We start from the raw sequence: 25,102 nt of genomic DNA, 5'->3' as shown, positions 1-25,102 counted from the left end.
TAGAGAAAAGTTTGTTGACAGACAGAAATGCAACATTTAATTTTTGTCTTTTGTTGCATTTTCCCTTGATTGGTTAATGATACAGAATAAACCTTTTTAAGGAAAAGGCTTCTAAGACTCTATGGCTGTTGTCATTCTACCCCAGCATTGTGAGCTGGACTTCTTTAGGGAAAGCACAATGTCATGGTATCTTTCAAAAGCCTTGGCCACTATTGATCAATTTTTAACACCCTGCTCTTGAGACAGATGGAACACAAGGCACAGAAGAAATCCATCAGCTACAGAAAAGAACTTGTAATCCATAGATTTTGGTAAGATAAGGAGACAGACACTCCAGAATTTTATTCCCACCTAATCGTAGCCATTTTCATTTCAAAGAAATCATTATCTGCTTTGTAGAAGATGAATTCATCTCCACTCTTCTCTTTTGTTCCTACCATGCTCTCTTAGGAGGCTGATTTTATATCTTGCAAAAATAAAACTCGAGGCAGCTGCCTTGTGTGCTTCTATTCATAAAATCCCACGTGTTTATTTAAGTCTAATCCCTTTTATAAACAAAAAGCTGTTCAAAACCAAGTGAACAGCAAATATTGCCACCGGCAAGTTGGAAATAAGATAACATTACAGAAATTTCACTTTTTCTGATTCTTTCCTTAAAGTAAACAGTACCTTAGTGCAGTAGCAGCTATAGTAAAGTGGAATTGCTGAATAATTTACAGCTCCCCAGTGTAAAGAAAAACAGAAATGTAACTTTGAAGGTAAACATATCGCTCACAAGAAGCAATTACTCCACTCAAAAAAAACCATGATAGAGAACACAAACTACTTAAGTTCACCATGAGTAAGACAAACCAGAATTTATTAAAGCACTCATTAAGGAAAAAAACCCAACAAAACACGACCACAGAAAATGACTGCACTTACCTTCACTGTTTTTAGCAAAATTCAACTTTATAAGTGATTTGGCATCTAGTTTCTAAAGAAAATAAAGCATTAAAAAGATTAATCACAATAGAATGTAACCATGGAAATAAAAGGAAACTGTAACATCACTGTTACGACTTCAAGAGTACATAATTTATTACTAAACTATTGCAGGTTGTTTGAATTATCAGAAGCCTGGGAATCCAAGTCACAGACCACAAAAGCAAGGCTCAGGGAGCCTGAGAACTGGGATACTTTTGTTTACAGGGCTCTATTTGACACAGGACAGTGATAACCATGGGGAATCAGCTCAAGGAGTTGCACAACTCTTCGCATAGACTGAAAGGGGAGTTGGCATGAAAGGCTAAGAGGCAAAGATCATTGCCACTGATCAGAAGGGACAATTCAGCTTTATGAAAGTCATAAAGCCAGCAAACCATTCTGGCAATCAAGCTCGATGCCTTTTCTGAAATAACTGTAATTTCCCTTTTACTCAGGAAACGTGCAGCAGAGCTCACATGACAGTGATCAATAATAAAGAGAAACAGAGGCACAAGTTCTCTGGAGAGGCACTTGGGTAATGGAGTCTCAGGAGGGATTTTCAGTCACTTAACCCCCAGGTAACAATTCCACTGAACAGGGAACTGAGGTGACAGCCAAGGCTGGGATAATGTTCTCCAGCTCTAGAGAGGACACTCCAAACTAAGCTACTCCTCTTCCACACTTCATCAGAGGCATCTATGGCATTTCTCTGCTGCCCTCTCTCTGGAAGGGTTTTCTGCCATGGGAAGAGCAGAGCTGTGAGGCTGGCAAACATTTCTGGACAATCAGGCTGCTCCTGTCCTGCAGCCTTCCCAAAGACATGGAAGCTGCACACACACCCAAAATAACAGCGAGCCAGGCCCCCAGTCATTCCATGGCATCAGTGTGTGTTGGGTACATCACTGGCAAGACAGGACACATCACAACCTGGGTGACCTCACCAGGATGGTCAGGTGGTGTTTGACTGTGGCACCCACCTGGAGATGAAACAAGCTGCAAGGCTGAGTCAGGATCTGAGACTTCTAAAAAACAAAGCCTTTGATTGTATCAGCTGTCAGAGACAGTTTCACAGCCAAATGGATCCTTAAAAGCACACACAGCACAGGCCTTTTAAAAGAAACAATCGGTTCTCTTCTCAAAACACGCACCTGAAGGGATTAGGGAGATTTTTATAACCCAGACAGCTCTTTATAAACAGCTACAAGTGGAGATCTGCCAGCCCTGGTACCAACACTGCTACTTCAATCATTATGGCAAAAAAACAACAAAGAAAAGTGTGAAACTAAGTTAGTGGGCTTTCTGTGCCTAATCAAAATTCATATTCTTGGTTTACAGAGTACATGTTATGACAGCTGGACTCATTCGTTTATAGGGAGGCGCTTCTCAAATTGCTCTCAACCAACTGACAGGCTCATTTGCTGCCAGAAAGGTAACCAGCTCTCTAATTTATTAGCAGGAAGAGCAATGAGAGCTAGTAGGAATAAGATGGGAAGGGAAAAAAGAGGCCAGGTTTGGTTATATTTAGTTATGTGATAAAAGACCAGTACTGCTGCTTTTCCTTAAGTGGATTCTCAAAAAAACCCACCCACTCCAATTATCTGCACACTGCTGGGGTACAAAGAGGGACAGCAAAGGCAATGGCAGCAAAGGCAATGGCAGTCTGAAATGCCTAAGTGAATGCAGAGCTTTATTTATTTATTTATCTTCTTACAAGAACAAATTTATCAAAGAAGTAGTAGGGGAAGTGCAGCGTTGCCAAAATGAACATCTGATCCTGGACAGATCTGTTCAACCTAAACAACTATTAACACAAAGCAGCATCCATCTGTGCACATGTTGTTCAATGGCCCAAAAATTATGTTTCAGAAAAAGCTTCTTTACAAATACAACCACTGGAAACACTGATAATTTCAAGGTTCTTAAATTATCCTCCTGGCAGATCTGAGCTATGCCCAAAACACATAAGCATCTTTAAAGAAAAATGAAAACAGTTCTGTAAGAAACAGTTTAGCATGATTGAAGATTCAGATTCATACCTTGACAGAAATTTCACAGAAAAGACAGACTAACTGCTGTGCAGACTTTAAAGGTAGCAAAAGCTGCAGTGCACTTTTCATCTGTCACCCTACGATGTATTGTTAGAAGTGCTGTCAAGTCCTTGGACTCTCACTCTGTGCCCAGGGAAATAGTATGGTATTTCAGGTCATATCTTTCCAAATTATGGAAAAAGGTAATTTTTCAGCCTCAGTTACTTATGGTGCATCAGCTGCTCGTGCTGGACCTGCTCCCCACAGAGAGCAGCACTTACACAGTCTCATGTCAACAGTAAATAAAAAACCAGTGATTGTCATACAGGAGTTGAAATACTGCCTGGAGTGAGAACTCTGTAGTGAAGTACTGATGAATATTACAAACTTTTATTGCCACAGGCTGGCCTTCTATCAGGCCTCTCTTGAAGAAGTGACCTTGGTATGTCAGCTTGCATGAAGGAGCTGCTCCAAGGTAAGAGGGGGATTTAGTGTTTGTCAAAGAAAATCTTTGAAGCCTCAGAACAGCAAAACCAGATGATGATGTGCTACAAAGGACTGATCAGTGCCCAAGACCAGGCTACAGGATCTGGCAACTGCACACAGATAGCCACAGAGGAGGGAGTTCACAACCAGGACGTCCAGGAGGTTCAGTTTTGAAACACCTACACATTACCCAGGAAAGTGTAAAAGGACATATAAGCAAACTGTGTAATATCATTTTTTTCCTCTCAAGTTCTACATTTCCCATGAAAACAGGATTATCTTGCATGTGGGTGAATCTCCTTTTATTTATTCTCCATCAAAAGTCAGAGCTTTCCAAGCACCATCACACAGTTTGTTGCCATGGAAATGACCGTTATGCCACAAATGGGCGCCGATCTTCACAGGAAGAGACAGCAGGAGTGAATGAATCCTAAAATGAGTTAAAGTACTTGTTTTCATGTATTTTTTATTATTAATAATGCTTAAGAGAGAACAAATATTGCATACATAGCTCAAGTTCAAAACTATTTTCAACCTCAGTTTCCCTGACACACACCCACCATCCAGTTTCGGCCACGCTCCAGTTAAGAAAGCAAGAGGAAAAAAAGTGTTTATTAAAAACACTTGATCTAATTAAATTCTAAATTCCTAATGACAATGAAAAGGCCACAAGCATCTGCCACTTCCCTTAAGCAGAAATAAGAGCCGCAGCATATTCCCTTCTAAAAATATTTTATGCAGAAATACTGGAAAGCAGACGCATTTCATGGCACGTAGTGCCAGCTGCTCCACAGCAAGGAAGGGCTAAAAAAAAAACAAACGCAAACCCGTGCGAGCTCTTTTCTCAGCTGACTCCTCTCTCACAGGCACACTTCCACAGAGGCAGCCAAGGCTACTTTTGGCCATGACCTACTTTCCTGTGGCAGCAAGCGGCCCCAGCGCCCTGCGCACTCTCCCGTGTCAGCTGACAGCGCTGGCTCCGCGGGATCCCAAAGGGCAGCAGCCTCTATTGACAGCCAGGCTGAGGTGGTGGATGAGCCGCGGGGGTCAGTGGGGCACTGTGGCAGCTCCGGATGGAACACGCCCATTGTTCCCAATTAAATCATTCTCTGCCATGGCCGGCTGTCTCATGCAGATATGACCTACAATCCCCACGCATCAATTAGTTACACTCGCTGAATCCCTTTGGTCTGGGGCTGCACGTTCTTCTTGTTAATAAGGCTCTGACCCTGCTGGATATGCACCAGCCTGAAAAGCAATCAAGAAGGGCTCCACTGATTCCCTACCCACACATGGGCAGAGTTGGTGACATGAGCACAGGCTGTGTTTAGTAAAGACAGACTTTCCCACCCTACCAACAGCAACTGAGTAAGTGTTCCAATGTTCAGCACTTGGGGATTGGCCCACCTCGCAGACACACTGAACAGCCTCTGTCAGGAACACACAAAAATCCAGGGAAGCTGGTATTGGGGTTGTGTGGCCAGGTTTTGGTAGTGGGGGAGCTATAGGGGTGGCTTCTGTGAGAAGCTGCTGGAAGCTTCTGCTGTGTCCAGCCAGCTCCAGGATGGACATGCTGCTGGCCAAGGTTGGGACAATCAGAAATGGTGCTAAGGCAGCTGGGATAACATATATAGGAAGAAAATCTCTCCTGGCCCTTATCTCAACCCACGAACCCCCAATGGGATTTTCTCTCCCCTGTCCAGTTATGGAGGGCAGTGAGAGAGAGGCTTTGGTAGTGTCTGGGGTCCAGCCAGAACCATCACAGTACACGGGGAAAAATTATTGTGTCACATCCGAACTGGCTGATAACATGAGGTCAAAAACCATTCAGAGGTGGCATGGCCATTTGATGGTTTTTCATCTCACCAAAACAAGAATCACAGAGTTACCTCAAGCAGAAGAGAAAGCCAGAACAAATACTAATATTGAAATGCAGTGTTGCCTACCAAGTACCAAACTTAGCTTAGCAACAGCAAATGAATTTTGTATTACATTCCTTGGTTCCTTTAAAGATGAGACCTGTTACATATAACTTTACATACAGCTTCCCATTTTAAGAAGCCCTCTTAAAATTTTCCTTGCTATAAAATCTCCCCAAAAAAGTGGGTCATGAGTTCAATGAATAGTACTGGAATAACTCCCTGTATAATGTTACTTATTTCAGATTTTGTAAATGGATTTAATGACGATAAAGGGCATTGGAAATCCTCAAGCCTACACATCAGCGTTTGCAACTGGAAACAGTTAAAACAAACTGTTTTAACAAAAGAAGCCATCTATATGTATTTTAACACTCCATGGAAAATCTGGGGTCAGCAGTCAAGAGGATAGAACAGTCTCACATGAATTTCAGATATCATTTCTGTGTTTAATTCAACAACAAAAATGCTCAATATTTATCACAGCTGCCTACCTAATGCTAAAAAGATACCCTCAATTCACATTCTTGGATGGAGCTGCTGTTTAACTGCAGTCTTCATGTACTGCTGAGCTAGACTGGAAATGGACACAGAAGATCCTTCATTACACACTTCTAGACCACTGTATTTACATATTTAAAAGTTAATTAAACTGACACCATATGGTCACCAAAGCCTTGTCCAGAGAACCATAAAGATATGCTTGATAACACACATGGTTCACAGATACCAGCAATAATACTGCTCTATCAAAGAGCACATTAACAGAAATTACCATGAGAAAAAGACATGTAGCTGCATTGCAAGTTCAAACCTGCAGTCCTAATGCAGTCAAAAGTCTACCAATCCAGAGATCCACAGCCAAATACAGCACAGTTCAAGGAAAATAAAGCTTTGCAGAAGCACCAAAAATCTAGTCTCCAATTTTAGTGAAAAACAGGCAAGTAAAGATCTGTGGGAAACCTCATGCTGCATCTCATTTAAGCCTAGAGCGCTTCACAGCTGCTAGTTTTTCAAGTGTCACAATCACAAAATCCCATCCAATGTGCACACTTACACCAAAACACAGAGAAGGAAAAGGAGAGACCATCTGTTCAGTCTGTAAAACCTAGATGTAAATACTTTTTTGCTGTAAGGGACATAATGCATTAGAAATAACGGTAGACACATTTATCTGCCCGTGCCCAGAGGTGAGTTACTGGATCAAACACTGCCCATCACCACCACAGTCAGCAAGGTGTGAAGGAGGAACAGCAGCTTGGCCAGTGACTCATGACACTGGAGGGTTTTAAATGTCTTTTTTTGATAAAGCACTTGAACAGTAAGTAGAAGGAAATCTCATCTTCTTTGCCCTCACTGTTTCCCAAAGATACAGGGAATTGAAAAATAAATCCCCTTTTTAGGACAGATAAAGGCTAACTCTTAGTAGTGCTGGGTGCACTACTGTAAAACACACAAACAACTCTGGAAAAGAAAGAACCAGCTATCCATGTTTGTCAGCAACAAAGGAGAGAGGGAAAGTTTCAGAAAACCCAACAAAAGAAGGAGTTATCTGTCAGATACAGCTCAGTGGGATTTTCATCCCCTTGATCACCCCTGTGTTTTATGACCATTTCGTTATGCCACGTGACTTTGTGGTCACTCCTCAGGGCAGAAACCATGTCCTCATATGTTTCTATCCAGGGGCCTTGAAAATTTATGTCACTAGTCAAATATTAACTCATTTAGACTGTTGACTAAAAGCTAATAATTTCTGAGGCCAATGAGGTAAGACGACACGGCTCAGTTGCTGCATATTGAAGAGTTCATCTCGTTCAAAGTGGATTCTGGGCATTTGAGCAGCAGCCTGTGTCTGCTGCCCCAGACAAAAATGCACCTGGAGAGAGATGCTTAATGACAACAGCTGCAACCACCCATGTCTGAAAGGAGTCTGCTACTGCCCACAGAAATACAGGCAGCAACGTTTAAGTGGAAACAACAAAACAAAGAGAAAAGGAAGAACTACTGCTCATCCTGGCTAACTCTAACTTGTACCTGCTTCTGAAATGACCCAGACTGCCACAAGAAAATGCAACAAATTCTCATTTTCTCAAAGCACCCTTCCTGTCTCAACACATACACTGAAATGGTTTTTGGTTTTACACTATCACGTGCAATATTTCAGATATTATCAAAGTACTTCAGGAAGAGATTAGAAAATATTCCCACCACTGTACCAGGCATTCACACAGCATTTACTGTGTATGATTAAGATTAACTCTGTTCAAAGAAGATATATTAAAATTTAACAGATGTGGAGGAGAACCATGACCATGTAGGGTATGGAGAACTTAAAGGCATGAAGAACATCTGAGAGGAAAATACAAGCCTCAACAACAGAATGTCAAGAAAGCATTAAATTCTTCCGTGCGAAACACACAGCTGTAAACACTAACAGAGAGAAGCACAATTCTGGCACCAATACAAACGAGACTAAGCTGGTCAAACCCAAAATTTACAGAAGATATGTATCAGATGAAAAACCATCAGCAAAAACTATCAGCAGCCATAGTAGGCAAAAAGCAAACACTGGTTCAAGACAGAGCACGCAGTTTGCAAAGCAGACTGAGAGAGTTGAAGACCTCAGACAGTCTCCCAGTTTTCTGTTCCTGATCATTTCACTCCTCTTTCTGCAGCACATGAAAACCAAGATGGGTTTGTCTGAATCATTTTTCAACAACAAAGCTTCCTTTGGCTTTATTTCTGTAAGCTTTGTTCTCTGTTCTGTAATAAGCTATTACTCACCCAGAACAAAACTGTATTCCCACCCCACACTGAAACTTTTCTTACAAATAAACAAGGAAAAAAACCTCATTTCAAATATATAGGAAAAATATGCTAAGTTAAACAAAAGGGGGAAAAAGGGGGCAATTGACATTTAAACTTCTGCAATATCTGAAGACCTGAGTTGCATCAGACAAATTAAGAAATATACTTTGAATTTCAAAGCTGAAGATGTGCCGACTTCTTCTGACATGTACGTAAAAGGAGTTCTCTAGAGAAAAATTAAAATTCTCATTTATACATCACTCACATTACACCCAAATGAGACCTGAAGTTACCAATCCACCTAAATGATCACTCATTTCCAAAGCCCCAAGGAGAAAATACAGCAGACTACTTGGATTTCAGGTGCTGTGCTCTGATGTTGAGGAAAAAACAATGTGAGAGGGATATGACTCACTCCTGAGTTCTACATAATGAAAATTATCTCAACTGGTCAAACTATTTAGTCCTTAATTAGACAGTCCCAGACTCTAGGTATGGAAAACTGATGTGGACATAGCCTGCCTGTGGAAGTCTCCACAGCATTTTCCTGCTGGTATTTTGGACCCAGACAAAAGATGAAAATGCTCAAAGTAAGCACAATCTCTTTGGAAACAGTAAGTGACGAAAACTTCTCAAGACAAAAAGATGAGAAAGCACAAGGAAAATCTGACTCCTACTTCAACATGACATTTTTAGGTGATCATCAGAATTGTGGGGTAACATTACCAGCAGGTTACAGAAAGGTCTCAACAAACACTCTGAAAATGCATCCCACTGCACATTATCTATGGCCATTGCATTCTCCTGACTGTTCACTGCTACACTGCCCTGAAAGAGGGCACCTTCAAACCACAGGGTTTTGGCTAATGACATCCATTATTTGCTGCTCATCATCTAGAAACACACCTGGAACAACACAATTAAAGCAGCGATCTGCAGTAAATTACCTCACAGACCATATGAACTGAGTTAAAAGCCATTGTCACTGTTGATTTAGCCATAAGGGTCACATGAAATTGGAACTTCTCCTCCTCCCAGCTGAGGCCTGAGATTGGTTCCACTTGACTCAGGGTTGGATGAGTTTTGTCTGTGACTGTGATCTCAACACCTCTGACTCAGTCATGTGTGAAGCTCATCCAACCCACTTTCAGGAATCCATTCCTGAAACACAGGGACCCTGCACTGATTATGACAGAGCTGGAAAGCAATTTGTAGTGAAACAAAGTCCTGGCTAGAACTTAACCTGTAGTTTAATACCTGTTCCTACTTGGTATTTCCCACATTGCTCACACACTACAGTTTCTTTATTCAGAATATTGCAAAAGTAGAAAAAATACCTAAGCCCTGTTTCTCATTATGTTCTCTCCCCAGGTGAAAAAACAATTATCAATGTTTTCTATTTCTATCTCTATGCTTTCAAAATACAAACATGGTAAAAACACTTCTATGATTAAGGAGTTTCACCTTTGCTCCAATTTCTGCATCCTTTTCAGACAGGATTTCCCTTACTTGGATAGCCAAAGACTTTTTTAGGGCATTAAAAAAAAAAACATTGTAAGGTTGTTTGTTCATTTTTTAAGTGGGATCAACAAATCAACAGTAAAAGAAGTAATCTTCTTCATATCCTCTTCATTAAACCAGGTCAGCAAGCTTCACTGCAAAACCAGTAACTGATTTCTATGGGATCTATGAAACTCACAGAAATCTACTTGACCAAATTGAAAAGAAATCATGATTTCAACAACAAAATGAAGTAAAAATAGCCATCAGCATTTAGAAGATAAATATTTTTAAGGAATGTATTTGAGAATGCTTTCCCAAGTTTTGAAATAACAGATGTAGTTGCAATTTTTTTCTTTTGTGGCTAAGAAGTTATAGGTTTTGAAAGTGCCTGTAAGTATTATGGCAAGCATCATCTTACCGACCTTACTTCAAACAAATGATTGAAAAAAAGGGCACTGTTTACATTCCTAGTGAGCAGTGCTGGAGGGAGGAGGTGTCCACTGCAGGCTGTCATTGCTGCAGGGCATTGCAGGTACAAGCTCTCTGGTGCTTCCAAAGCCTGGATCAGACAGGCTTACAGCAGGAGCCAGGCACCTGTACTGCCACTATTTGATCATGTTAGTCATAATTTCACCCCAAGTCAGCTTTATTTGGTAAATACAAGATTAAAGAGTGTGGGAGAAAAATAGCAAATATTTATATTGTACACAGAGCAAAGCTCTGTGTCCAGCTCTCTCTTTTTAAAAGGCAGATGTCTCACTGGGAAAAGTCAGGGATTTTTAGCCTTCTGACTCCAAAGCTGGTTCTCATTTTCCATGTCAGTGGCTCTGCCTTCTATTAGTTCATCATATGCAGCAGACTCCTCTTTATGGTTATCTTCAGAGTCAGACCAAGCAAAAGGCTTTTCTAACATGTAGAAAACACTATTAAAAAATTTCCTTCTTAACATAGTGATGCTTAAGAAAATGCCCTCTCTGTCCTGCAGGTCTGGATCCCAACCTTGCACAAGACAGGGCACAACACAAATTCTGCTCTGCCTCATTCAGACCACAAATGGGACTCTCAGTCTCATAAATCCACCACACACCATCTTCAGTCTCCCAACCTGACTCATAGCCAGGCTAAATTAACTGGACTGAATCAAATTACCTGGCTTTCCAGTGTCCAAAGAGTTAAATTCCCACAGAAAAGAAGGAACCAGGGACAAAGACAGTAGCTACTTCTGAGCCAAGGGAACAGAGATATTTGCCCAAGGTTACAGGGGCTGAAAGTACAGCCACAACAATCTGGCCTGCCCACACACAGTCAGAATGTCACTGAACCAGAGTGGAAAAAATAGGTATTGACATCAGACACATTACAATGAACAGGAGGAAAAATAGCTCAGCCCACATAGAACATATCCATGCAACAAAGAAAACCAATTTTCCTTGAAATTCCTGTCAAAAGGCATGCTGATCTATCATCTGTTCATATTTGAGATTCCAAGCAAGCAGCCATGTTCTGGCCAATCTCCCTCCTTGAAACAGGTATCCTGAGCCCTGCTGGGATGCTGCCTCGTGTGGGCCTGCTGGTCAGGCTGTCAGAACGTCACTACATGAAACCTCCTGGCAAGCCTGCAACTCTCTGCAAGCCCAAGAAGCCAAAGTGCTGCTGTCAGTAAAAAGAATTGAGCTAACTATCACTTTCCACTTTATTTCATGCCATTTTAGTGTAAGGATAAGCCAGGGCAGTGTCCTGACAAAGCTGCCAGAAAAAGTAAGTGAGACAATGCCAACTGACAGACTCTAGTTCAGCTGTGAGAAATGCACTGCTTCTTCCAAAATTGTTGGGGTAGCAGTAAAAACAAGCATTTTTTTACCACAATGCATTGTTAAAAGGTGTGTGTGTGGGGGGGGGAATAAATCTGAAGTTACTTTCTAGAATAGCTCATGGTAAATTCTAGACAAAGTTCAACAGTGATTTGTATTGCAGCATTTCTTGAAAAACAAAGGCTGGTCCAATAGTTTAGGATTCAGAAGAATCAGAGAAGTCCCTTGTAGATCAGATCACAGACATCCAATTAATGAAAGACTAGCACAGTCCTACCCCCTGGAGCACAGCAGAGATAAATATCTTAATGACTGCAGGGCTCTCCAGTTCTCCACTGAGGGCTGCACTTCAGAAATAAGGCAGCTAGACAGAAGCAGTGAGTGCCAAGAGTGCACCATTAACCCCCCATTTCCAAGTATCTATTGACTTCTCTAAAGCATCTGTCCTGCAGCAAACCACAATTAGAGAAGAACAAGCCACAAAAGGTTTCATGACTATTTTTTACTTCAAGACAAATAAATGCAAAAATTCTCCAGAGCCCCATCACCAACCTGTGCAAAGTAACTCCATAAGTTAGTGTACAAAACATGGCATAGCAGCTCATCTGGCTCAATTCCTTTCTAAATAAACCCAGAGTCCTGGGTTTCTCCAAGTCACCAATTAATTACAAAAGCTACTTTCTGGTTTCCATGAACAAGCTGCACAGGGAACAGAGGGTGCACACACAGTGACAGATTCAACAAAGGACAGAACAGTCCAGAGATGCACAATCTCAATTCACTGACTTCCTCTGCCACCTACCCAGCACTCCTATCCCATTTCTGCCCAATGCCACCCTACTCTCCCAAAAACCTGAGCTACCCCTCTGGGAAACAAAGTCTAAATCCCAATCCTTCTTTCAACCCCACTCTTCAGCTTAGAGCTCCAGAGAGCTGAATTCAGCAGGGCTGAGTACTATTCTGGAGAACAAGTGTCTCCTTTTTCTTCCAGCTCATCTGGAACACCTTGGTCCTGTGGAGGAGAGAGCTGTACAGCACCAGCCCACCACAGAAGAAGAGGGGGGAAGAAAGGGCTCCCCAGACAGTGATACAGAGCAAAAGGAAGAACACACACTGAGGAGAGCTGGAACAGCACTGCAGACAACTACAGAAGCACAAGTCTGGTGAATTAACAGGTCTCAAGGCCTGACTTCATTTAAGTATTTATGGTTCACCAAGTATATTGTGCACAGTCTCCCTCTCTCTCCATTACACAACACAGTCAGGGACATTACACTTCTTGCTTAGCATTTACTTGAAGCAATTTTAAACCACATCATAGTTCACAGTCTGCAATGAGCTGCTCTGAGTGAAAAAAATTGATCTGGTAATCAACACCCCAAAACTCCCAACCAATGCAGAGAGCATCAAAGTGGTGAGAGGCTGGCAAAACCAAATGAAATAGCTGTAATTTCATTCCTTCTCAACAACACACTGGCCTCTTCACGTGTGAATAAAGACCTTCAATCACCCCACCATTGTACAAACACCTCTGCAGGAAGATACTCAGTCTCAGACAGGCTGTTGATGTTTAGAGTTTGAAATGTTACACCTGTATTTAGCTTTTCCTCGTATCTGTGTGACAGGAAAATCTTTAATCGAACACAAGATCTTTCAGAAGGAATCTCAGCCCAGAGGCAGCTGCAAACCTCCCCAACCCTGGGCAAGGGCTGCCACCCAGTGCCTACAAAAGTAACTGCACACACTGAAGAAAAAGAAATTTCAGTTGCTCAAGCAACAGTTCCTGCTTAAAATTTTCCTCGATGCCCTCATGAACAATGCACTTGACACATCAGAAGAAAGATAATTCCAACAGGGAAATATTTCCTGTACTTCATGTTTATTCAGTGTTTTACCATTTCATGCTGCTACAGACATTAATCCTGTCATAATTATCATTTATGCAAAAAAAGGGGGAGGAACCCACAAAGGTTTCTCTCACAGTGAACCACCATGACAAATGCTTTCTGAAATACACTGTCAGGATAACTCAGAAGATTTTGTAGTGTAGGCTTACTATTCATAATATCATCTATTAATCTCCTTAAACTGCATGATGCCAAATATCCTTTGGGTTACAAAACATTGCTGTAAATTTAACCCCAGATGGAGAGGTGTGAGCCCCTTGCCCTGCAGGAACCAGGACTGTGCTTATATGAGGCAGCAGGAGAGTCTTTTCCATCAATGACCAGTCAGGCTTTCTGGGCAGAACCAGCATTAACAACAGTTTGTATTTCCCTCTGTACAGATGTTCATTATGCCACAGCTGGAAGGCAGGCAAGATACCCTGAGAGTTCACACAAATGAACCACTCACCTCTGCCCCATTTACAATCAGATTACAAAAAATAAATAGAGATGATGCTCTCCTTTTTTTCACACATCTTCAAAACTGCACTCCCATTCAACTTCCTTTGCTTTCACTGAGGCATTTTTGTTTCTTTAACACATTAAATAAAAAACTGAGCATAAAGAAAGCAAAGCCATGATGTGAATCCACCCATCATTACTTACTTCTCCCGTGATTGGATTGGTTCCATATTTCTTTATCCAAGGTACAATGCTCCTGAAAAGAGAAGGGATAAAGTAATTCATGACAGGCACCACCAGAAACCTCTACTGATGGCAATGACTGCTTTTGCCAACTTGTTAAGGCTAAATGATGATTACACAGCTGTAACACAAAAATAAAGCTAAGTATAGACAGGAACTTACAGGATGTCAAAGACTGTCCCATCTGGTGTGCAAACTGGGTATTCAAATGGCTGCAGAGACAAACTAGAAAAAAGAGAACAGAACCTTGTTAGCAAAACCAGGTGGGAATCACAATGTGACTGGCAACCACGCTCAGCATCTCCTGTTAGGGATGCTCCCATAATCCTGGCAGCTCTTAGCTCATAGGTGTGGAAGGCAACGTCCTGAACTACCCAATTTACAAGGATTTCTAAACCACTTCCACCAACTCTCTTCCTTCACTCCTGCACTTCAAGCAGTAAACTCTACAGAAAAAAATAACAGAAATATTCTTCAATCTACCTTAATCTCTATTTTAGCAAAATGAGTGACTGACCAAGCACATTCTGAGCAGGGACAAGCAGATTTGAGCCCTGAGGACACAGATTTGAAAGACTGGGACATACACAGTAATTGTTCTGCATTATTTCACCACTTGTGTATCCTTTCAGCCATCAGCTCCAACCTCTGCAGACACTGATCATGGGTCATGCAGACTCTGTTTCAGTTCTTATTCAACTTTTCCTTGCCACACTACTGCCACAGCAGGCACAAGTCAATGAAAGTAATTGCCTCAGAAGAACATGGCTTTAGTTCAGTGTCAACAGTCAGATAAACAGATGTGTCATTAAACAATGATAATGTAAATTTGTTGTCTTACCTGCAGTGATCAAATGATAAACGTCTAAAATTGGTTCGTGGAAGGTCTGTTTATGGGAAAAGAAAATCCACACAGATTTTAATAAATACATGGTGTTCTAGGTAATCAAGAAACATTTGAAAGTTACATATTGCTACATAACCGGTGGTAAGTTACTGATGACAAGGAAAAATACCCTAAAGCTTGCGAAACTGTAATTAACATTTCCGAACTGAAATTACACTGCCAGGAAAAGATCAAAACAGAGCTGGTGACAGTCGGACAGCGCTGAGTTTAAATGTGATCATTAACGCTCAGGCTCTGCCCCAGCAGCGGGCACACTCCCGGCGGAGGGCGGGGACGCTCATCGGGCACAAACGCGGCCGTTCCGAGCAGCACCGCGGGCGGGGGGCTCGGGGCTCAGGGCTCGGCCCGGGGCTCTGAGGGAGCGGCCCGGCTCAGGGTTCGGCCCGGGGCTCTGAGGGAGCGGCCCGTCCCCCTTACCTGCTTTCTTGCCGCCGTAGAACTGCGTGTACTCGGCGCACGTGATGTACCTGCGAGACAGGGGGGTCACTGAGCACAGCACAGACACAGCACAGCCCGGCCCCCGCGCTCTCCCACGCGCCCCCCGCTCACATTTTGTCCTTCTGGTGCTGCCGCTTGCCCATGGTGGCGGCTCGGCCTGCCCGGCCCGCGCTGCGCCTCAGGCCCGGCCGCGCCTTCCGCCGGGTGCGCCGGGGAACGGCCGCGGCGCGGAAACACCGGCGGCGGCAGGCGCGTTCCGGGCGCCGGGAACAGGCCGGGAAACTCAGAGCAGCTTTCCAGGGCTGCCGCTTCACCAAAACACGTTCTCTGGCCTGGAAGTTAAAATCTTCGTGTTCCTGGTCTGTTGGGCAGTGATAGGACCTCCCAAGAAAAAATGGGTAGAAAAACCTACTTGGTGTCTTAATATGGATACAGCTCTTCACAAAAAAAGTATTTCAATGTCTCTTCAAAGGCATAATGACGAAGAATTTACTGTCCCTTAGGACTGGCATGACCAAGGCTGAACAGAGGATGAGCACAACCCGGATCCCTTGCCTTTAGCAGGATGAAACAGCCAGATTCATGGAGATTCCACTTATCAAACACCTCCAAATCCATTCATGCTCCTTTTTTCTTTCCTTGTTAAACCATCACCCTGGCACTGCCCACACAGAGCCACTGGAGTGACATCCATGGAAGTGGACAGCAAGACTCCACTGACTGCACCAGGCTCCCAGAAATGGTGTTCAGCTCCTGTTTCAATCCCATCAGTTGGTCCTTGGCTGCATCCATGAGCACAAGGTGAGCACATCCTGCTCTGTTTGCAGGGGGTTATACTAAATGATTTCTGAGAGTCTATGATTCCATGTTGTTGTGGTTCTCCTCTGAGGAACAGAATACTTGTTCCCACCAGTGTAATTTAACTGGCAACAGCATATGAATGATTTACAACATTACAACTGGTTCCCACTATCAGACTCTTTGGCCACAGCAGCACAGCTACTCCTTGTCCTGGCTGAGGGGAAGCATATTGTTTGTTAGATATTTAGGGGAGAAACTGCCCTTTTACAAGGGTTTAAATACACTTAATAATTTTGATTCTCTTACTCAAAACATTTCAAAGCAAGGCATTGAGGCACATCCAAACAGCAGGGCCTGCAAAGAACCAACACCTTCACTTGCTCCTGTCCCAGCACCAAGTACACTCTGGGAAAAGAAAACAACTTGATTTGTTTTTAGTGGAATTCCAAAAGCACTCCACAAGGAACATGGCCATAACTGCAGGAAGCTCCCTCCTTGCTGCAGTGCAGGCACTCTGCTCAGTGTGAGGGAGCCTGCTGGCTGTGCCTGACAGGATGAGCATTCCCTGAGAGGATGAGCACTCCCACTGCTCCTGCTCCTTCGGCTGAGATGGGCTCCAGGGGCAAACACTGGAACTGTCCAGAGACATCACCAGCACTTGTCTGATTGTGCTTTCTGAGGAAAGATCATCCAGACAAAATTATTTATTTCCAGACACGTTACTGTGATTCAGCCTGTGTTGACATTTCTGGAAATGCCTGTGCTCTTTGCAATAATTCAAGACCATGTTTTTGCTTTTTGTTTTTTTTTTAAACCAATGCAACGTTCTTTTATTTTGTACTTACAAAAAGAGCCACCTCATTGTATCCCTCCCCCTCCCCCCAAATGCCTTTTACAAACATTGAAAAATTAAAAACCTGATGATGACATGTTAATTTGGTAGAATTACTTTGAAACATAGCCTTTGTAATTAAACTCCTACAAGATGACTTTGTAGTGATAGCCTGATTATTGGCCAAATAAAATTCCATATTACAAGTTAGCAAATTCTAGTACAAAAATAGTCCATGTGTTAGAACAGCCTCTTATTATTATTATATTCACAGGAAAGAGTCTATTGGCTGCATAATACCTTAATATTTATGAAATTTCTTTTTACGTGGCTCATTCATCTAATTTAATATAGTGTTGAGCCTCAATAAATCCTCAGGCAAAAAACCCCAAACAGGGTTAAATATGCTGTTCAGTGTACTCTGAAGTACTGTGCTTTTCACAGGACATCCAAGAAACCGCACAAACAGTTCTCAGCTAGTTTTAATATTAAATGAGATCCAGATCCAAAAGGATCCCCCTGAAGTACATATCCATGACTTTCCATAGAAACAGAGGTCACAGCTTCAATGGTCAAGTTTCACTGGGGAAACTGTCGAGCTCCTGCACTCATCATTTCCAGGAATCCAGGGACCTCTGTGGCACAGCCCTTCTTCAGGAGTGTCCCTGCTGGCCGGGCTCTCGCTCCTCTCTTGTCTCTGGTAACGCTGTTCAGCAGTTTCACTGGGACCAGGCCCCACAGGGAAAATCTGGGGACATGCTACTTGTCTCTCAAGATGTCCAGCTGCTCTTGATACTCTGTGAAAAGCCTCTGGAAGCGGAGGTTCTGTCCAATAACAGGAAGAAGCTCTTTCAATAGTTCTCTCTTTCGTAAACCCTGCACAGAAAACACAAAAGCATCCTCAGAACCTATTATTTGTTATGATTAACATGTTCCATGGAGCTCTCTAAGATTCATGCCCTTTTTCCTGCCTTAAGAGAGAGCTGTGCATTTTATGTTCTCACTCGGCTTCCATGACTCCCAGAATAAAAACTCTCTTTACATTTACACACTCAAGAAGCTGGAGCAGCCTCTGCAGCTCCAGACTCCAGGCTCTGTTCTGAGAGGGAAGATGTCTTTGGCATGTACCTGTTTCAAAGCTGCTGTCTCAACAATGTGGAGAGCTGAACATGCAACTCTCCTTCATCTGTGTGATACTCAAGACAGGACCAGAGCTGGCACTGGGGCAACAAGCATTTGCCTGTGGTTTCACATGGAATAAATCCCAGTGCCATGGGAGAAAGCCTGCTTATGTGATCAGAGCAGAGTATGGAAAGGATAATATCCTGCAATTTTTATGGGAAACTCTTCCTTGTTCTTCCTTAAACTATTATCAGGACTTACCATAACTGTTGATTCCCACTGACTTCCAGCTGAGTAATGGACTGGACCCAGTAAATCCTTGCATAATTCTCGCAAACGATATTCAAACCCTGGAGATAGTCAGAAATAAAATCACATTTGACAGTATTTCACTACATATAACCACTCCACAATGTAGCAGACAACATTCAGGAAAGAATTACAAGTATCTGGAATAAAATAAAGCTCAAAACATTGATTTCAGGAAAGTTATATTCTTATTCTTACAGCAATTCTTTGGAAATATAAGATAGTTTTTAGAGCTCTGAAGGGTCTTATTTAAGGTTCTCAAAACCAAACCCACTACTAAAGATGAATCTACCTCAGGGAGAAAAACTGAAGTCTGAAGCTGTTATTACTCCAGCTTGTTTTAAGAGGTGCCCTGATCTCAACCTCACTCTCCCCTCCCACACAAACATACCAGCTTTTTAAAAACCAAAACACCTTTAATAAAACCACACACAGTTTCTGAGCCTCCTTTATTTACCCAAAAATCAGAGAGGGGAATTCCCTTGCAGGAAACAAAGTCTATTCAAGAGTAACTTGCCAATCAACATATACTAGATCAAATATTTTAATGGATTAGAATTCAATAGATGTTGAAATAATCATAAGAATAAAGGAGCAATAATAGGATGTGCGATTTTCAAAGTTCAGCAGCTCTAGAAAATTAGTGAAGCAGTGATACACATCTGGCAAAGCACAGTTTTTGTGACATCCATCTATCCATCCATGGCAGCAACACTTGGAGGTGCCAGAGGAACCCAGTGCATGCAGCAGAGGTTCTCAGTTAGTGAAGGCTTTTAAAAGTAGAACCATCTCTTTAATGTACAACCCAAGGTGAATATTTTAATTTCAACTGGGGAAGGACAGAGAGAACCACATGCAGTTCAACAAGCTCTCTTGTTAAATAAGGTAAAGGTCAAAAGGCAAGAATTAATGAGTTTGATTTTAATTCTGCCAACACCTATTAGGTGGCGTAACATGAACCATTTCATTTCCCTCTGAGCAGAATGATTATGCAAGGTGAGGAGTAAGGCTGAATTAATACAAGGGGAACTATTAAATTATGAATGTAGACAGGCAGAGATACAACAGAGATCTTTAGAATCCAAAAGGTATAAAGTCAGTTGGTTAACCTTATTTAACATATAGCATAAAGTATATTTAAATATAAAATAGACACAAGGAACCTTTCTTGTGTATTTCTTTTCTCAGAGAATTTAACATGTGGAACTCACTGGTAGAGGAAGTTGAAATTTTAGAATGTAAAAAAAGAATAAAGTGCAAACAATACAAGCAAATTCTCTGCAATTTTATTTGCTTGGGTACAAAGTGTCAGAGACTGAGCAACCCCTCCACCTCACATCAGGCAGCAATTGTCAGCTGGCTGAGGAGGGTTATGCATTTTACAAGGTGCTCCTGGTTTCCCTGAAACATCTGTAGCTGCTGCCAGACAATACCTAGGATGTGCCTGACAGACCACTGGGCTGTTTCACAATGCAGTTGCCATTCCTGCAGTCTGCAGATGGTCCTGCTTCCCCAGACAGTCTGTCCCCAGTCACTGTGTCCACACAGGACTCCAGAGACTCAGCACTGCAGCAGCAAATGCAATTTGGTTTGGTTTTAAGAAAACCCCAGTCCAGAAGCCAAGTGCTAAAAGGAGGATGTTAAGGGCAATCACACACATCCATGACATGAACAGAGTGTTTCTTAGAGCTGCAGAGAAGCACCAGAGCCTGGCAGGTCTCACCTTCATTAACTAGGTACCGTGCATAGATAAGGAGCCAGTGGTGATATTCGTGACTGGATTGTAAAATAAGTGCTGCTGCTATCTGGTTCTCCAGGTATGCAAGTGTTGTTTCTTGTTGCACTAAATGAGGCATGGAGAACAATCTTGCAGCTTGCCTTCCTGAACTGCAAAACCAAAAAGATTAATGTGCCATAAAATCAGATACAAGTTTAAGGATTATATCTTTTTGTAGCACTAAGTATACTGCACTGATCTTTCAGAGGTACACAAGACATAAAGCATTTAAAGTATTTCTTGCATACAAACACATTATCATAAGAAGGCTAATTTGAGAAAAGTAACTAGTTATTAGAATTTTTTTTCAAAAAGGGAATTTTTCATTCTGTTATTGTCTCTCTCTCTCTCTCAAAAAGAGTGTTGTTTGTTTATATTTCAAACGCTTTTCACAATGAACTGCTCCTCCCCTCATGAAAACAGCAATAAAATCATACAACACTACACAGTTTCTCTTTGGAAAAAATTAAACTTGGATGTGAAGGGAGAAATAGCAAAGAAATCTGCCTGGGATATCTAACTCAAATCCAAGGGAGGATGGGCTATAAAGCTACCTACAGGAATCTGCTCTGGCTCACACAATTCCTTGGTGAAATTTTCACATGTTAAAAATACTCACTAGATGACTAATATCTCAACTTTCTCAAAGACTTCATTAAATAGATTCTTTGAGGCCAACTGAACTAACTCAAAAATTGTAGGCCTACTCCAGAAAGCTGGTAAACTAAAAATTAAAATGGAAAATGGAAAAAAATGCAGTTTAGCTAATAAAAGTACAACAGAATTGTCCAATACCTTACCCATCCAATAAAGAGGAAACTTAAAATGATTATATTTAGAGCATGCTTTCCTGCCCCCCAAACAATCTCATAACATTAAGATACAGACTATAAACATGCAAAGGATCACTGTGTGAATGACTGATCATTTCAGAGCCACTGGCATTTCAGAAATAATCCAATGACCCAGGCAGGTGAGTAAAGACCCTGACAAAACCCAGCCACGCTGACACGAAGGCGGCGCGCGCGTACTTGGATGTGCGTCCCTGTATCACAGCCAAGGGCCCAGAACACAGCATGGCTTCTTGAGATGGCAAACTAGTCCTGAAGTCTGCACATTGTGCTAGAGAGTCCTGTTTGTCAGAAACAAGATTCCTGGAAAACAGCAAAAAAAAAAAAAACAAGTCTGAGGAGTGCAAACAGCAAGGTCAGCAGACCGAGCTCTGTTCTGCCTCAAAAGTGGATTTGTGTTTTCACAGATAACCAAAAAAATATCACTGAAGTGGCTCAGGAATTCCAGGAACCCTGATTATTCCCACTACATGTCCAAATTCTGCTTGTAGTGTGTCCCTCCTACTCCCAAAGTAAAAAAACATTAATTACATAATATAATTTACCGTTAATTTGGAAGGAATTTTCTCCTTGCCATTTTACAATCTAAAAAGAAGACATGACCCAGAATGATGAGAATGATGTGTGGAATGAACACAGGTAATGACTTTCTCATTAAGAACTTGATTTTACCTTATGTCAGGTCTCCCCCCTACCAGACACACACACACATTGACAATCTTTTCCATAATTACAGCTATCCCTTCATATGGAGGGAGTTGACATTACAGCTGCCATTTCTACACCTAATTAAGGACATCATCTTCACTGGCTTGAGATGCCAGGAGAAAGAGTGGCTCAAACCAATGCTAAGTTTAGATTTCATACAACACAGGGGTAAAATGGTACAAATATTTAAAATACCCTTTGCTGCTTTAACATGTTTAAATGTGTATGATGACTAAACACATTGCTCTTTTATGTATTTCCCAAGCCATGGTACAAACTAAGAAACAGCAGCAAACTCAGAGTTATGGCTGAGAGTCTGTCCCCTGCTCCTTACTCCCTTAATAAACAAATAGGGTATTTTTCCTTTTCCAGAGGATTCCAGAGTAGTTGAATAAAAACAATTATTCTAAGGAGGAGTTACAACAATAAGCCCTTTCATCCAGCAGGCTCATTACACTAATTACAACAATTATATTAGGATTACAACATGTTTTTTTTTCTTCTTAGGAAGACAACAAAGAACCTGTTTTGGAAAGATCCTGTAAATAATTTACCCATGGAAATTTTTCACAGGAACTTATGCCTCTCCATGGGGAAAGCCCATCTGATCCCCAACAAGACACAGACTCTTGTGTAGCCTTTCCTTGTGTTTAGCAATGACTTCCTTGTGTTTAGAATGATTTCTTCCCAGTAAATCAGAACACGTCAGTTCCTGTGAGTTGCAAAATCAGGGAGTAATCCATGACTTACCATGTAGAAAGAGAAGGATTAAAGCAGTATGCCTTCCCATCAGACATGCTCATGACAGGAATTCCATGCTGAGTCAGCAAGATCTGAGAGACAGTTGCATCACTTCCTGCAAGTCAAACCAGACCAAAGTGTTTCTTTTGGAGTCTTGCCTAAGACTCATAATGGTAAAAAATGGTATCCACCATTTCTTATCAATGACAGCAACTAACAGAAAAAGGTTCAATGTTGTTCTCAAGCACTGATAGGAAAGTCAAGACACAAGCTAATGATGGCAAGCACCAGGCTCAGTGCAGTAGCATTAACATCAATTTTGCAAAATACATTATCAATCTTGATGCTGCAATTTATACAGAAAATGAGCTAAATTAGGAACATTTTCCTCATCTAGGAAAATCTTCACCAATTCTGCCATGTCTTTTGTAACCCAAAAAGCCTTTGGCTTTCTTTTTCCCATTAAATTAAAATTATAATCCCCAGCATATTTAGAAAAGTGTGCTCTCTAAGAGCACAGTATAAGTGGGATAGCTGGAGTCTCATTTCCCAGCATATTCCAAGCTCAGGGCTTGTGCATGTAATTTCTAATGATGACATTTGCAAACTGCTAATACAACTGCTTTCTGGCTAGTTTGGATTAGTACCGGATGGATTAAAGCTAAACCAGAAGCTCATGTACTCTGAGACACTGCTTTTCTGATGATTTGTGTTGTGCCACATATTGCAGTGATTGAAAATGAAGATTTTTAAGTAATGAATCAGAATATAATCAGTTGTTCAGCACTGAGACAATAAACATGCAAATTACAGAGAAATTGCTATAATAGCAGATTTACATTAAGTATTTATTTTGTGATCTTCACAACACTGAATTTCTACATTCAGTGGAAATGTAAAAGCAAGGCAGACTATAAGCTACAGAATCTCACACAAGTTTGCTACTCACTGATATTGTCATCACTGTTATTTCAAGAACTTCCCTTTACTACACAATAATGAAGGGAAATTATTTGTTTAGGCTTTTCAGGTTTCATAGAATTTCAGTATATTCATAAATGGCACTAAACAGTACAGGTGGGCTCAAAGGTTGGTAATTAAAGGACTTTTTTATTACCTGAAAATATTGTTTGCAAAGACTCGTCTCTGACAATGGCTGTCTGCTTGTGAACATCCCTGAAAAAGACAAAAGGACAAGTCTGCAGTCAACAAACAACTGAAAACTCCAAAATCTTTTAAGAAATGCACTTTTTCACTATTCATGACAAAGTGGGGGGGTGGGAAATTTGTTTAGTTTTTTTTTTTTGTTTTGACATTTCTTCATTGCTTTGACAAAATTATTTTGGCAAACTTAAACCCCTTATGGCAAGACAGAAGTTAATAGCAGAGAACAATTTTATGGCTCTTTATCAGGAAACCTCATTACAACAAAGCAAACAGTGAGGATCTAAATAATTCTCTAAATAATTCCTTTAGGAGCTCTGACTTGCCTGAGACATTAGATTGAATTCAACAACTGCAAATGAGTTACCAGTGTTTTTATCTTGGCATCTTAAAAATGGCTGGAGAACTTTGACTCTGAGACTCATGTGCTTCATTGGTAAAGTGTGATGGAAGATGGAAGTATCCATAGTTCTCTTCCCCACCCCCCATCCCATTCCACATGCATCACAAGCATTTAAACTGATGAAATCCAGCTGATTCTTTATCTTCATTCTAGAATGAAGTTCAATATTCTGCACTGTCGGAGCAGAAACAGGATTTTGCTGAGAGAGAACCAGTCCTGCCCAGTTAACTCTGCATAGTCTATTCAAAAGTGGACTTGTGCTCAGACCTGATGTGGTTTAAGCTCCTGTCTCAACAACTGAAGGTACCCATGAACATGGCCTGAGGCAACGTGGCCCTTACCAAACAGAGAGCGTAGCAGCAGTGGTGAGAGCCATGATGCAGGAGCCTGTGCAGTGCAGGGTGGAAATGGGTGTGTTCAATATTATAGGAGGAAGAAGGCGACGACCACAAGCTGAGAATACTGACAGTGTTCGTTTCTCACAGGCCACAGTTACAATCTCACTGGAAAAAAAACCCAACCAAACAAATAAACAAGGAACATTTGTGTGCTGTCAAATGCAAGTAGCATAACAACAGGCTGAATTCTTAAGCTATCATACAACTTGGGTAAATTCCCTAAAAACTAACTATTGCAGCTTTAAGACAAAATTTTCAATACCAAGAGGAGAAGTCATAAACTAAACAGACCAAGGGGCGTAGCTGGAAATATCAGTAAAGCTTTTGGTTATACACAAGCTCTCCCTCAAGGCTGTACTTGTATTTAGCTTTAAAATCTGCTGCTTCTTTTTCAGACCTAGACGGGGCTCACTTGAAACTCTGAAGTTGGAACTAGGCAAAATTGAGAAAAATTAAGAGAAAAAATAGCAAAAGACTCAGGAAAATACTTCAACATGACCAAATATGCCATTTCAAATTTTTCATTCTTTAGTAGTTAGC

At 41.5% G+C, this 25,102-nt stretch overlaps 2 protein-coding genes across 6 annotated transcripts in view; both read right to left on the bottom strand.

The window, feature by feature from the left end:
* PPIL2 (peptidylprolyl isomerase like 2) overlaps positions 1-15,722 on the bottom strand; it is a 68,350-nt gene extending 52,628 nt beyond the window's left edge. Inside the window, exons 1-6 of the mRNA XM_071445421.1 lie at positions 15,568-15,722; positions 15,436-15,485; positions 14,953-14,998; positions 14,274-14,336; positions 14,073-14,124; positions 925-976 (exon numbers count right to left, since the gene is read on the bottom strand). Coding sequence (XP_071301522.1) covers positions 925-976; positions 14,073-14,124; positions 14,274-14,336; positions 14,953-14,998; positions 15,436-15,485; positions 15,568-15,599 — 295 coding nt within the window. The 5' untranslated portion in view covers positions 15,600-15,722. The remainder of the gene's footprint in view (positions 1-924; positions 977-14,072; positions 14,125-14,273; positions 14,337-14,952; positions 14,999-15,435; positions 15,486-15,567) is intronic.
* Positions 15,723-16,946: 1,224 nt separating this feature from the next.
* The window catches only part of HIRA (histone cell cycle regulator), a 32,536-nt gene continuing 24,380 nt past the window's right edge, over positions 16,947-25,102 (bottom strand). For all 5 annotated transcript variants that reach the window (XM_071445416.1, XM_071445417.1, XM_071445418.1 and 2 more), the window contains 7 exons: positions 24,506-24,667; positions 23,715-23,773; positions 22,607-22,712; positions 21,329-21,451; positions 20,244-20,407; positions 18,473-18,561; positions 16,947-17,965 (listed from right to left, as the gene is read on the bottom strand). In XM_071445416.1, the coding sequence (XP_071301517.1) occupies positions 17,849-17,965; positions 18,473-18,561; positions 20,244-20,407; positions 21,329-21,451; positions 22,607-22,712; positions 23,715-23,773; positions 24,506-24,667 (820 nt within the window). In that variant the 3' untranslated portion in view covers positions 16,947-17,848. The remainder of the gene's footprint in view (positions 17,966-18,472; positions 18,562-20,243; positions 20,408-21,328; positions 21,452-22,606; positions 22,713-23,714; positions 23,774-24,505; positions 24,668-25,102) is intronic.

This window comes from Agelaius tricolor, unplaced genomic scaffold, assembly GCF_023055355.1.
Source record: "Agelaius tricolor isolate 1412-34295 unplaced genomic scaffold, bAgeTri1.0.p SCAF_20, whole genome shotgun sequence".
Lineage (NCBI taxonomy): Eukaryota > Metazoa > Chordata > Aves > Passeriformes > Icteridae > Agelaius > Agelaius tricolor.
This window is presented reverse-complemented; position numbering and strand designations above follow the sequence as displayed.